This window comes from Equus przewalskii, chromosome 17 (assembly GCF_037783145.1).
Source record: "Equus przewalskii isolate Varuska chromosome 17, EquPr2, whole genome shotgun sequence".
In the NCBI taxonomy this organism is placed as follows: Eukaryota; Metazoa; Chordata; class Mammalia; order Perissodactyla; family Equidae; genus Equus; species Equus przewalskii.
This window is the reverse complement of record NC_091847.1, coordinates 79,984,585-79,999,182: the sequence shown is the minus strand read 5'-3', so window position 1 is coordinate 79,999,182 and position 14,598 is coordinate 79,984,585. Positions and strand designations below refer to the sequence as shown.

General features: G+C 41.6%; 1 protein-coding gene across 1 annotated transcript; it reads right to left on the bottom strand.

Annotated features, from left to right (window-relative positions):
* Positions 1-287: 287 nt before the first annotated feature.
* FAM237A (family with sequence similarity 237 member A) lies at positions 288-6,740 on the bottom strand. Its single transcript, XM_008516907.2, has 3 exons — positions 6,364-6,740; positions 4,276-4,697; positions 288-549 (listed from the first exon to the last, which is right to left on the bottom strand). The coding sequence occupies exons 2-3, from the start codon at positions 4,685-4,687 to the stop codon at positions 410-412; spliced, it is 552 nt and encodes a 183-aa protein (XP_008515129.1). The 5' UTR covers positions 4,688-4,697; positions 6,364-6,740; the 3' UTR covers positions 288-409.
* Positions 6,741-14,598: the final 7,858 nt, after the last annotated feature.

Genomic DNA, 14,598 nt, shown 5'->3' with positions numbered 1-14,598 from the left:
TTAGTACTGGGTCATTAATAAATCTAGTGCCTTCTATGCCTGTGCATAAGCGATCCAGGGGTTAGTGTCTTGGAGGTCATGCAACACATTCATGTTAAATGTACGGCATTCTAGTTCATTAAAAATGTCAAGCATTCCAAAACAAATGATCAAAATGAGCAGCCCCACTCCCCTTCTCATCCTTGGAAGCCATTCTGACTCTTTCAGACAGTGGGATGGTCTGGCAGTAATGTCACCATTTGAAGGAACATGCTGGCAGCCTAAAAGAGTGAAAGCAAGAGCTCTGAGAGAATGTGGCTGAATATTTATCTCTGGACATTCCCACCATTTCAGGTAAACAAATGATCAATAGTCAAGAAAATATATATTTTTTTGAATTCCAATATATGAGTTAGCCCTGAGGTTAGATTTATTTTCTCTTTATTTCCAGGCCACTGGTCACTTTTCCAAGGAACTTGGACCCACTCCTGCGCACGTGCGTGTTTATCAACTCTTCAACCAGCTGTTTCTTCTTTAGGGCAGGGGCTCTTAGTTGCTGAGAATATGTCCCTGAAAGTAGAGAAAAGGAACAATCATTAGGCCACCAAATTAATTTCATGTTGATTAAATATTAATAAATTGATTTTCTAAAGTAAGTTTGCTGTTTTTGCTACTCTACTATCAAAAGTCTGTATAAATTTATTGCAGAGATATATATATAAATTTGTGTTTATGCAAAATTTTGTGTCCTATGCAGTTTAGTTATAAAAATTCAGTAAATTATAATAAATATATTTCCTTAATTGAGATGTATTAAGATATACTTTTATGATTAAAAAGTTAAAAATGGTCATTATATAATTTTTAATATAAAAGTATAAAGAAAAAACTTTAAGCCATGCATAATATAATCTTCCAGAGATAACCACAGCTTAACGCACACACAGTTCATGTCATCATTCAGTTTTCCATCATCCTATTAGGGGCACTAGATTTTTTCCGAATTTTCTGTTACTATAAACAATCTTGCATAAAGAGCCCCATGCTGCATCATTGGCTACATGTCTGACCCTCTGAATGTTTCCTTAGAATAGATTTCTAGATGGGTAATTTCCAAATATGTTGCTTAGGAAATTTCTTGGAGTGAGTAAAGCAGAAAATCAAGCATTTGTGAATCTAATTGTTTATATTTCTGAAGCATTGTTTTCTCTTCTGCTTAGTGTTTAAAAAAATAAGCTCTCTGAACATTTGCCAGCTAGTTAGACTCCGACAGCAAACATCATCAAATTATCAGTCTAAATTTTAATTTTCTTGTCATGGAGGAAAGCAAAGACTTACAATTTTTCTAGAACATATAAACTGCCAGGCTCAGGCAGGCAGGTTTTTCTGTTCCTCTCAGTGGCAGAGCAAGATTTGTTCAAGGAACAGGCCATCAATTTTGACACAAACAATGATATACTTCAACATCCCTTCATTTGCATTTAAGCCTTTATGTTACCTGTGAGCTAACCTCAACTCTGTTATTTTCTATTTGGGGGTTTCCATCAGCCTACTCTTTTCCTAAATCAGTTACTCTCTCTCTCTCTCCCTTCACATAATCCATCATAATTAAGGAGTTAAGCCTGGGTACAGCGTTGTCACACCTCCCAGATATTTCAGCATTCGGCTATTAGCTCGTATCTTTCTAGACTAAATAACAATGATCTTTTGAGTCTCTTCTCAAATGATAATATCTCTAGTCCTCAGATTTTTTGGAATTCTCATTTCTGGACCTCCTCTGTTTCTGCTGATCGTTGTTATAAACAGCCAGTGCTCAGGGCATCGTCCGGCTCAGTAAGCCATCTCGGGATAAAGCTTTCCAGATCCTTTCCATGGTTAAATACATGCCTTTCATACATTTCTGTTTTATAGAATCACAGAACATTGGAGTGGAGAACCTGAAGAGACTTTATGGGTCATCTAATTCTTTCCATGCCCTTCTTTTTCTGGTAAAGTATCTGAGGGCTAAATAAATTAATTAACTTTCCCAAGGTTACACAGCTATTTGATATCTCTTGTTTTCATATTCGTTGACTCAATATTAACAAATATGACATATTAACATACAAAATTATATAGGAGTTTTATGTTATAACAAACCATGTTTCAAAGCAACATTTCTCAAGTGTATTTAAACTATTTAATTTGAGGACATCCAAATAACAAGAACCTTTTTGCATATTATGTAGACACTTATTTTAGCTCTTCCCTTTTGCTCTAATGATGTGATTTCCCTGAGAACTATAGAGACAGACACCTCTTCACCTCCACTCCCATCCCAGCCTTGTAGCATGTTAATCCCCGAGGGACAAAAGAAAAGATTAGTAGAGAATCCATTCGGGTACATCTAGAGCCCAGTTGAGCCACTAGACATTTATTCGAGCCTCTTGAGATGAAATCTTGATGTTCCCGCAACTATCTAACTTTTAGACATAGTGTCTTCCTGACCCAGGACTTTCTCTGATTATGATTATGCAACCCACATGGAAAGTCTTGTCTCCTGATCTGCAAACAATTGTTTATGTCAAACATTAAAAAAACTTCAATGAAGTGAAATGTTGCCTCCTCCTACTTGCAGAGCCACAACAGCTAAAGTGCGCAGACCAGCTGGGTCAACAGCAACTCTACAGCAAGAGGAAGGAAGTCGCTTCCAAAGTTGAAGATAAATCTACTTCTTTTTTTTTAAGAAGATAAAAATGCCTTGTTGACGTAGATCAAAAAACTGCACATAGTCTCAGACTATTCTGATAGGCTTGTTGCAAGCAACTAATCCGAAAGCTGCTTTAGAGAAAGACTACTTAATTATTTTTATATTCAGTTCAAAACAAATATTATTATTTTCATTTATTCTGTAGATACTTGAGTAATTCAAAGTGAGTGAAAAATATAAAAAAACAGGAAATATTGGTAGTGATTTGAGGGTGGCAACTAAATATAATAAAAACGGAAGAAAAGGCCCTACAGTACAGATGAAGAAAATATACAGTCCTTACTGATGCTGATGTCTGGGCAGCCTCTGTTCAAAAGATTTTTAAAATATTGATAACCAACATTTAAGAGCATTCATTTTGTGTTTCTACTTTAGTAGCTAAGCTGCTGAAAGAATATTCCCTCTAAAAAAAGGAAATTGGTTTAAGTTACAATATTTGCCAAAATAATAAATTTATCTATAAATAATCACAGTGGATTATCTAGTTTTATGGATGAGCGAATCATGAGGATTTTTAGTTACTGAGGTTAAAACAAACTAGATATACGAACGCTTTACAATATCTTGGGAAAGGTTGATCTAGGGCTATTATTGTTAATAGCTATTTTAATAGAAAGATTACAGAAATATATAACAATACCCACAATAAAATGTAAAACTACAAAAATTAGTTATGCCTCAGTTTTCTCTGGAGCATAAATAATTCTAAGAGTCCCTACCACCCAAACAGCCCTTGCTGCAAGCCTTGGAAGGTCGTCGATTAAAACAACACCAAGAAAGGAGCAAAAACAGGAACAAAGCAAAGCTGCCTTTCAGCTCACTCACAGTAGCTCATTCGTCCTCATTCTAATTCTAGAAATGATATTTCTTCTCGTGCCCCCAGAGAAGGCTGTATTTGAATATAATACTTCCTTCATTGAAAATCTCTAAATCTGTAGGAAGTTCCAAATTACTAAAAATTAATTACTCAGCTTGCTGGAAGTTAATTACTTATTTGAGATTTGTTCAAAAGCAGCAAGGAGTGAATTTGCAAGCCAGCCGATTTTTCTACCCTTTGTTTCATCAGCTAAGTACATCTCCAGGAGTCCCTCCATTTACATGACAGCAATGGTTTTTTTCTTTCAATTTAAAAGGGTCAAGAGCTTGTGTGTTGTGAATGCTTATGTTAAAGTCTTCCCCATTCTGTAGCAAATAAACACAGGTTATGACTGCTAATGTTCAAGCTAATGGCAAAAAATTGTGTTAATTGGGGGGCATCACTTTATGCCTGTATGTTGTATTTTGAGAATCAAACTTTTCCTTACTTGTCTTTCTGACTCTTCCTTGCTGCTGTTCACATGAAGTGTGAGGATGAGGACAATATGCTGATATGAACAGCTACCGTGAAATGCAAAAGGAAGTGCTATCTATCTTTCTATCACTTGTGTGCTCCTGAGAGGAATATATGGGGCAATGGATTCCCCTAAAGCCATTCCCCTCTTCTTCAAAATTCAGCACATTCACACTTGATTGACCCTTTCAAAGACCTGGGACCTGGGTTTGACCACCTTGTTTTCTCCTTGTGTGCTGTGGATGCACTGCTGAGATCTTCTCTTCCTCTCCAGCCAGTTGCCTCCTTCCTAAGCCATGGTTCCTGGAGAGGACACAGTCCACATAGATGTCCAAGAAGAGTTGGGCCAGATCCCAGAACAGTGCCCCGTGCTTCAAGTTCTCAGATGACTTCAGGTAGATCATAAAATCCCAGAAACCTGAAACAGTGTTGGAAATTCGAGGCTTCTGCATTTCCAGGAGGTGCACTGAAGAAGATTCCCAGCACTGAGGATCAGCTTGGTTAAGAGCCAGCAGGTCTGTCTGGCTATGACAGAAGAAAGGAGACACACAGCATATTCCCACAATGAGCAGGGAGCAGGTGAGGCTCAAGGGTCGGTAGATCCCTCCTCTGTTCCCAGGGTTGGCCATGGCCCTGAAACTGCACAGGATGGAAAGATCTCATATGAGTCCCTGCTTGTGCTCCACTCAGTAAAGAAAGTACTTATGCCTTTAAGAACCTTGGTGCCAGCAAAGGAAATACACCATTGTCTCTAGGAAAAGTCTTATCCTGCTTCCCGTATCACAAGCCCCATTTTATCTAAAATGACTCATTGTCAAGACAGGTAGTGTAAAATCAAGATATTTAGATTAAGAAATATTTATTCCTAAGATATATCCCTTTGTAAGATGAGTAAGTGACTTGTTTTTCCCTTGTACAGAGAAATATAGTTTAAAGGAGTATTAAGTGAAACGTTAAAATCTTGCTGCCTGCCTTCAATTATTCTATAATATTATAATTTAGCCTAGCTCTCCTAATCCAAGACTCCCATGTAATTAAGAATTTGAATATGTTTTACCCTCGGATGCTTTTCTATTCAGGGTGACTTTTAATTTTAACAAAAGGCATAAGAATAGCAAAATGTTATAAATACAAATAAACACAAGATATCACGCTAAAAGTATGGGAACCAAGGGACATATATTCACCCCATTAAAGCAGAACTAAGAGACATTTTACAAACACCTAAAATGTTCTGCAATTCTGGTAGAACTTTCATAAAGATGATGTTTTCTCATTTCTCTCTTCTTGCTATAATTCTCAAGATTTTAATGAAAATTTTTTTCCTCATTCAACTTTTCTGGCCCTGGAAGCCTGTTGCAATAAATCAAGGCATCCATTTACCACTTTGAAGTTATTAGGTTACACTTCAGACAAGTGCAATGAGAAATAATGTCCTTAAATTAATAATAACCTATGTTCTCCTTTTTCCAAGAAGAAAACCTTATCTGACTGTTCAAAGACTATACGAAATGTATATAACACTTAAGCAACTCTAACATAAAGAAAATACATGGCAGTATATACACCTCACTTTCAGTCTTCTCTTAGATTTCCAAACCTCTTAGATGTTAGTATCATGAAGGCAGGCAAGGCACAGCTCATGGGCATATTCACTCTGTACTGAAACATCTCATGGTAACACTGTAAGATGTTGGTGTTATCTCATGATGGCACCATAAGATGGAATCTCTCTTCTGCACAGCAGCGGAAGGTACTGAGGCACCCTTAGATCGATATTTCAGAAACCGTCTTTGAACAAGGCACGTTCCTATCTTGAAGAGGCATACTGAGATTCAAGGTTATTCAAAAATGTTTTCTCTACAGTTCAGATCATTTGCACAGAATCTCTACCCGAACGAAATTATATTCAATACATCCTCTTCTGAACTAAAATATCCAAGTCGAGGGGCCCCCGAGGTTTTTTCCCTTGGGGGCCAAGTCCGGGCTGCCAGGGCTGAGCCTACAGAAGACAGAGGGCGGGCGCTGTCCAGGGTGCTGAAGCGGCGCCGTCGGGACTCCTCCGCTCGCCCCGCAGCGCCGGGAGCGGCCCCGGAGGCCCCCCGCTCGGAGGAGGGTCTTCCCCGCGCCGGCAGGTTCCTCCGCCCCGCGTGCGCCGGGAGCCCCGCCGGAGCCCCGCGCTGTGCCCGGCGCGCCCCGACCTGCACCTGGCTCGCGGCCTCGCCCCGCTCAGTCCTTTGCGCCCCGCCAGCCCCCTTCCCCGCGGCTGTCCTCCCCGGTCACGGAAGGCGCCCCTCGCTCTTACCCGCCAGCCTCTGGGCTCCCTCGAGCGCGCGGAGAAGCAATGCCCGGGCTGCTCCCCGAGCGGGCGACGGTCCCCAGCTTCAGCGTCCCGAGGGCTCCGTGCCTCTTCTTAAGCAGTGGGAGCGCTCGCGCCTCTTCACGTCTACGTCAATGAGCCGGGAAACTGCCGCCACCCCTCGCCCCCAAGCCCGTCTCTCGCACCCTCCTCCTCCCACGCTGCCCTGAAGATTTCCCTTCAGGAAACAAGCAGGCTTGGCCATCCGCACCCTCGTTGACCCTGACCCACGCCCACCCTCCACCCAGCGGAACTGTGCCCGGTGCGACTTGTCTCCCCGGTCCTAGCTCCGGAGGCGTGACGCTGCGGGCGCGCTCTGGAAAGTTGGGACCAGCCCCACGCCGGTCTAAGAGCGAGTGGGGCTCCCCAGATCCGCCCTCTCCAGCGCGCCTTGTTTGAGAATAAAGAGATGTGAGGGAAGACCCAAGACTCTTAGGGTCGGAGAAGGCACCTGGGTGTCCTCCCAGCGGTCAGTAAAGTCTCCAAGGAAGTGAGGCACCTCCCCGAGACATCCTGGGGGCATTTCTCCTGCCAGCCCGGGGTCCTGGGCCGGGAGGAGAAAACACCCCTGGGGCAAGGATGTGGCTAGGGACACGGCTCTGCTGGAAGCTCTCCTGGGGAAAGGAGACCTCTTATCTCCAGATTCTGTGACCTGTGTCACCTCGGGAGCCCTGGATGTTGCTGGCATCACTCGCGTCAGCCCATTGCTCGAGATTTCACAGCAGAGTCCCTGCTTTCCCAGAGGAAATGCCTGGGATTCCCTTTGATTCTCGACTCACAGCTAGTTAATATCCTTGTCAGAGCAGGAGCCTTGTCACCCTACGGGATTATGCTGACCATTAGCATCCACCCTACCTGAAAACACACCCAGCCCAGGGGCCTGAAGCAAAACACTTACCTTTGCAAGTGTTTGCAGGTTTTGCCCCTCGCCTCAAAACCCTCTAAGCATCCTGAAAACCATGCATAGTCTCCATTAACTGAAGGCTTTTGTGCCGGCTCAATAGTATCCACGGTTACCTTCCAGGGGGCACAGGGAGAAACCAGGCATAGAGCAAGGTTTACCCAAGACTTAAGAATGCACCCCCTACCCAAGTAATAGGAAGAAAGAGCTCTGGAGAGGACTCCTGAGGGGTTCTGGGCTCTCTCTCCTGCTCTGAAACTGGATGGAGTGAACTCGTTTCTCAATCTGTGAACTCAGCAAACTGATGCCTGCTTCTAATTACACCCTAAGAATGTGGGGAAAGATTGTAGGGGAGGTCTTGGACTTGCTTCTTGAACTTCAAGGAGCTCTGCCTCTTGGAGAAGGTCATCAAAGAAACACAGGGCTAGAGAGTGGCATGGGAGGACCCTAAGGAAGAGAAAGGGAATGGAGGGGGCAGAGATGGCCCCTTTGAGGAGGTTGTCTGGTGAACTTCTTGAAGAAGGAAGTTCCTGGGGCCCAAGGAGAGGAGATGGTCTCCTCCAGGCAGAGAAGTCGGCATGAGCAAAGGCATGGAGGGAGAACTCAAAGCAGTTCTGTGCTTCTGGGGAGCAAAGTCAAGGAAAGAAGTGAAGAGAGAGAAGGGAGAACAGAAGTAAGGACAAGAGATGTAATTCTGGCTGTGGCCGTGTTGAGAGTTACATTATGCTTGAAAACATCGCTACATCAACATGCAGTGCTTAATTTCTTTTCAAGTGCCATGTGTCAGGCACTGTTCCAGGTGCTGTGTAGACAGAAGGAGCAAAACAAAGTCCTTGCACTCGTGGAGTTCACATTGGGGGTGGAGGAAAAATGTACATTTTAATTGTAAAATGATATATGTGTATAATGATCTGTGTTTCTAGCTTCTGTGTTGAACGGTGAGTTTTCAGCTGTGTGTGGACAAACACATAAATAGTGAATCAAATAAACAGATAGTGCCATGCATGAGTCAATAATGAGAGTCTGTCTGTCATTCTGCAGCCTAAGAAGAAACATGTGTGTCAGGTGTGATAAGGAAAATCAAATGATCATGAAGAAGAAGTCAGGCAGGATTAGGAAAGGACGGTGAAGAGCTATTTCACAAGCGATACTGAGAATACCTTCCTGATGAACGAGATCTGAGTAAAGACCCTGAAAGGGAGAGAGGGAGTCCTGCATACATGTGTGAAAGGATGCTGGGGGTGAGGGGAGCATGGAACGAGTGTGTTGTGATTGTTTTCTGGGTATAGTGGTAGGAGGTGAGCTCAGAGAGGTGGTCATAACTCCATCCTGGCTGCTCAGTAGCCAACAGACTGGAGGGGGTGAGGGCAGAGGCAGAGAGTGCAGTGAGAGCTGCTGCAAGACCCACACAAGAGATGACGGTGGGTCAGATAAAGGTGGCAGGAGTGGAGTCGGTGAAAGGGAGAAGATTCTGAATACATTTTGATGGCAGAAAGGACAGGACTTGCTGATGGACTGGATGTGGGATGCAAGAAAAAGAGAGAAACTGAAGATGACTCCAAGTGTTGGGGGCTAAGCAAACGGAAGTTTGGAATTACCATCAGCTAAGAGGAAAAATGTTTTGAGGAATAGGTGTGGGGAAGGGAAATCAAGAATTTGGTTTTCAAGATGTTAAGTTGGAGATGACTGATAGCCAAATGGAGAAAATGAATCCCCAAGGAAGAGGTGGGTCTAAGATAAAAACTCAGACACAGTGCTCGGGAGAGAAGTCAAGAGTTGGGCTTTAGATTGACCTGTAAGCAACAGTTAAAACCCTCACAGGAAAGTATGCAGAGTGGGTACAATAGTAGCCTGAGGATAGAAACTGGGAAATGCCAACATTTAAGTGACTAAGAAACAGAGTTAAGAAGAACCAGAGAGTGTGGTGCTTTGGAAGCCAAAGAGACAGAGATTTTCACAAAGTGGGAAGAAATCAACCACATCACACAGATTCAGAAAAGGAGGTTGATAAAATGAAAACAAAGAGTTTTCCATTGGATCTTAAAAGTAGAAGGTCACCAAGTTGCTTATTAAAAGCAATATCAACTAGTGTTGGGAAGAAGTGGGCTGAGGCAGAAGTGGAAAGTGAGGAAATGCAGACAATCCCGGTGAAGCACTTCCTGTGAAGTTTAGAAAAGAAGATGAAGAAGAGTTGGAACAGGAGGTCAGGGGTTGGGTCTTTGTCATATTTAGAGGCTGAGGGAGAGGAACCAATAACGAGGGAGGAGTCGAAATTCAAGAAAGGAGGGTGACTAAAATCTCAGCAAACAAGAATCCACAGGGCTAAGAGAATGAGGAGGAGCCAACGTTCAATAGAAGGGAGTAGCTTGCTCTCTGAACAAGGAAGAAGGCAGGCCACTCTGGATGTGGGTATGTCCCAGGTAGTAGAGGGAGTGGTGGAGAGGAGTTGAGAGAGGTGGTGATCAATGGTTTCAATTTTCTTAATGAAGCAAGATGCACAGTCAACCACAAAGAGTGAATGAGGGTAGGTGCTAAGGAGGAAACTTAAGGAGAGTGAAAAGGCTTTGAAATAATCACTGAAGAGAAGAAGGGAAGAGAGGAGATAAGAGAGAGGAGAAAGAGACTAAGGAAAGTGCTAAAAGCCCAGGCAAAGTTTGAGACCATGAATTTGTAACAAACCATTTTGCATGCTTGTGTGGTTTTTATGAGGCAGAATAGCATAGTGATGACTATTATGCTTCCGGATCCAAACTGCCTGGGTTTGCACCATGTTTCCCTCACTTGTCATATTTCATTGATTCTTAGATGCAGTTTTTTCACATTTAACACCACTGAAATCAGGATGTATCTATCAACTGATGGCACCTTCCAATTAGAATTGCAGCATTTTCTTTTGCTTTTTTAGAATAATGGGGCATCTACAGTTGATGGTGTCTTTGATTTGATGTAATGCTTTGGGTAAGTTACTTAACCTCTGTGAAACAATTTTTCTTGCTTTTGAAGTGGGCAAAAATCTCCCTTATGGCTGGTGAGGATAAAATGAGATCATACATGGAAAACACTTAGCATGGTGCTGCTTGTAGCAAGTACTGGATAAATGCTAGTTATCCTTTTCCTCCCGCAGTGCACATCTGACTGAATGTCAGGGGAAAGAATGAACACTATTGCATTGATTCAGAGTTAGAGCTTTGTTGGGTAAATGCTGATGAAGGAAAAGGATGCAAAAGAATTAAAGCTATAAGCAAGTTAGAAAGAGAGAGGAGACTGGGAGTAGAGAGATGAAAGACTGGGAGGAAATAGAGGAAACTGGAGGTCTCACTGAAGGAAAACAAAAACAGGTGTAAGAGGAATAAAGAAAGAGGAGACTGAAAGGCAGAGGGGTTCCAGTCAGGGAGAGGGACATGTCAGTGTCAGATTTTGGACATGGAGCAGCTCTAGGTTCTGAGCACAACCACCGGGATGAGCAGCTGAAATGGAGTGAAGTCAAGGCCACCGTAGCTGAGCTCCACCTTTCCTGTGAGTGTGAAGATGATGCACTGAGAAGCTCACTCCTGCTTTCTGGAAGCCAAGGGTGTGACATTGCTATCCCAACCACATGGCCCAGAACAACTCTTGCCAATGAGAGTAAAGTCTTTAAAAATAATTTTTTAAAAAAGCCTAGCTAGGGTCTGTTCATATGCTTTTTTTCCTTTTCAATGTAATTACTTGGGACTGGACATTTTGATTTTCAGTAAAGCTTTTTGGTGCCTCCCTGGAAAATAATAGCCTGGTTAAACATTTCTTGTAAATACAATTTACCAACTTCCACTTGAAAATTAAGTAGTCATCTTATTGAATATTTTTATTTAGAAGAAGATCCCACATACTCTGTGGTAACATATATTTAGTATTCCTAGGTCATCAGGGCAGTTTGGAGCAATTCTTGGAAAGGAATATATATCTTTCATCTGAACCTTACCATCAGCTTAAAAACTGAAAGAGGAAAACGGCATACTAATTCTTGCATTTGGATAAAAAGAAATCCAGCACCAAATCATTTGAATGAAACATTTTATATTCTGTTGAACGTACACATTTGGTATTTTATCCTTGTGTTTTCGTTTCCACAGACTAGACTCTCTCTAATGACGATGATCATTTGGTCAGCACTTACATTGAACAAAACATCATTTTCATGTACATGGCCTCATGTGGTCCTAAGGAAAACACTTTATCCTCCTCTTTCCCCCATTTTGCTGTTAAGTTGAGAAGTTTTCCTAGGCTCACTTAGTTGGTGAGAGTTAGAACATGGTTCTGTTTCCTAAATTTGGCTTTATTCATTGTCATTTATCTGTCCTAACTAGTGTGCTTGCACAAACACATGCACTGACACCCTCTATTCTCTTCACTGTATAGTCTCTCGTTTCCTCTCTTCCTCCTCAGTACCAACTGGGAGGGAGCATATGGCAGGTGCAACTTACAGAGAGCATAATTTTAATGTTGCATCAGGAATCAGCCCATCCCATCATTCTGACTTCTTAGAAAATATTCAGGAAACGAATGGGTCATTTAAAATTACATTTTATGCTACATAATTGGTTTGACTGGCATTTGTCATCCAAAGAGTTGTTTCAGTTTTACAAGGTTGCAGCCTAGGGCGGAAGAATGACTAGTTGAGAAGTAAATCGCAATTAGCTGACTGTGCCCCATGGCTAGATTTTCTGATTTTTGCCACTTGAAGCAATTCTCAAAGACATTAAAAAGGATTTCCGATTAATTTTAATGAAATTCGAGAGCAGTTATATAGATAGTTTGCATCTTCAGCAGTGCACTAATTTGCAAATGATGGGGACAGCCTTCAAGAATAGGGTGCTTCTTTAACATTTAGGATCAGATAGTAAAAATAATGACTTTCTCCCATTCTTTTACGCTTTTCCATCGTTTGAAGATGGCAATAAACAAGGACAATTTCCGGAATGCCATTGGGGTGAGGGGATGAGTCATTCTTTAAGTGTCATCAGATTCATAAGGAAAAGTTGCAAGGAAGGACTCAGATCACGCTGGATGTTGATTCTAAAATACGCAGAAAAAGAAAGTTACTCAGGGCACAGGAAGAGCTCCTTCCTGTTCTTCCTGAGGGTACAAGTGAAGACGCTGTAGTTGTGATAATAGGTGTAGTGGTGGTTTCCTTGTAGGGTGCTTCTCAAGATGCGTGCATCCTTCACCCATTCTTTCCAGTATGTTGCAAAGCCCATAGAGATTCTTGTGGCTTTGTCAAGAGTAGAGTTGAGCTCTTGCAATAACTCCAGCAGTTCAAGAGCAACCGTTATAGGTATTGCCTTTCAGAATTGTCCTGTCTTTTGAGTTCCTCATTTCTGAAGGAGACTACAATATGAGTGATTTGTTCTTAATTTGCTTTACATACCAAGGCAACAATGACAAAGTTCTAAGATTTTAGCAGTAGATTCTTTTTCTAAGACTTCAGTTACGATGGGGCAGCAAAAAACAACGTAAAATCTCTATTTCAACACATATAAGAAGAGCAGAGGGAGTCACAGCTCAGAAAGCCAGGGGTCTAGTAACAATCATGGACTTTTGCCAAGAGGAAAACATTTGGGAAAGAACAATTAAGGACATAGACCTATATGTTGGAGGCATAAAACATCTTACAGTGTGAGCAGGGCTCCCGGAATGAGGAGCTTTTCCTTGACTCATGTGTGTCTAAGGGATTTAGCTCTGCTCTGCTCTAGATTCCTACACACTTTTGTTCATACTTTCACTATGTGCTTACCGTATTCTAATTGTTACACGTGCTTGTCTGTCTCTCCTCATCTTCCCACTCCCACCCTATTCAGGCCGCGAGCTCCTTCAGAGTGGGAATCCGTTCTGACTACTCTCAGCTTTACAGTCCAACACACATACAATAACTTCTTAATCAATGTTGGTCGAATTTATTCATGAGAATGGTCTCATTTTGAACATGAGACTGGAGTAGTAAGTGTCATTAATCAACTTGCATTGATAAAATTTCTTTCTCGTGTCTGGATAAAGAAATTAAAATGTCAGTCAGACAATTTAGTCTTTTTTCCTTTACCCAGTGCCTCCATTTTTTTTTTTATCATGCTTTTATTGAATGGAGATATTACTTTGATGTGATTATGGACATATCCTCTGAAATGGAGTTTTTGATTGAAAGACTGTAATCTAAAAATAGATGCTAAGAATGAAAGTATAAAATCATTTTTCCCCGAGGAAAAAAACATTTCCCATTCAATGACAAAATTTTAATGTTCAGTCATTGGGAAATGGGAAACATTCCAAATCTAGTCTGAGATCATTTTTGTAACAGGCTGTATTAGCTAGGAGTGCATTAATCTACAAGTGACAGAAAAACTAACTGCAGTAGCTTAAATCAAAAGAGGTTTATTTTTCTTACTTAATAAGAAGGCTGGAGACACATGGATGCTGATGTTAGTTCAGTGGCCCAAGGATAGCAGGCCCCACATTTCTGTGATCCCCTTGGCCTTCCCTTGGACTCACAAGTTAGCTGCCACAGCTCCAGACATCACATCGACATTCAAAGCAGGAAGTAGCTAGAAGGATTGTTCCAGCCCAGCCACATCTGTTACTTTTTAATCAAGAAAGTGAAAGCATTTCTATAACCCTCATCAGTGGACTTAGGCTGAAATTCATGAGCTACAATTAGGTCACATGGTCATTTATAGATGCAAGTAAGTATGGGAGAAAGAGCTCCAGTGGGAGGCAGCAAAGTGCGTTGTCCGGGGAGTTGGGAGTGGCTTTTGGGGAAGCCATCAGCAAAGTCAACCCCAAACGCAATGGGAGCTGATGGAAAACTATGCATTGAATAAATTCAACTTTAACTCTAAACGGGAATAACGCCTTTGCTGTTTTTTTTAATGTTTTTAAATTTCTTTAGGTCTTAATTTCTTTATTTAAAAATGGAATTTTTATGCTTATTCACCAAACATTGCATATTTGAGACATAGAAGATGCTGGTAAGAATGCAGTGCCAGTTTCATAAACTACTTGGGGACGTACCTGCAAGGCCGTTGTTTCTAGGACTTTGAACAAATCATTCATCTCTCCTATGCATCAACCTTGTCTGCAAATTAACTGGGTCCAATTAGATCATCTCAAAATTATTTCCTGCTTTACCAATTTATTATTCTATGATTTGTGGCAGTAATCCATTAATTAAATAAATGTCGAGAAATTCTGGAGTTTGGCAAAGTATTCAAAGTAATAATTAGAAGTGGTACAATCATTGTAGAAAGGAGTTA

Coding starts and splice junctions, on each gene's coding strand:
- FAM237A (XM_008516907.2), bottom strand. CDS start 4,687: ATGGCCAACCCTGGGAACAGAGGAGGGATCTACCGACCCTTGAGCCTC. Junction 550..4,275: donor GCACACAAGGAGAAAACAAG/GTGGTCAAACCC, acceptor CTCTACTTTCAG/GGACATATTCTCAGCAACTA.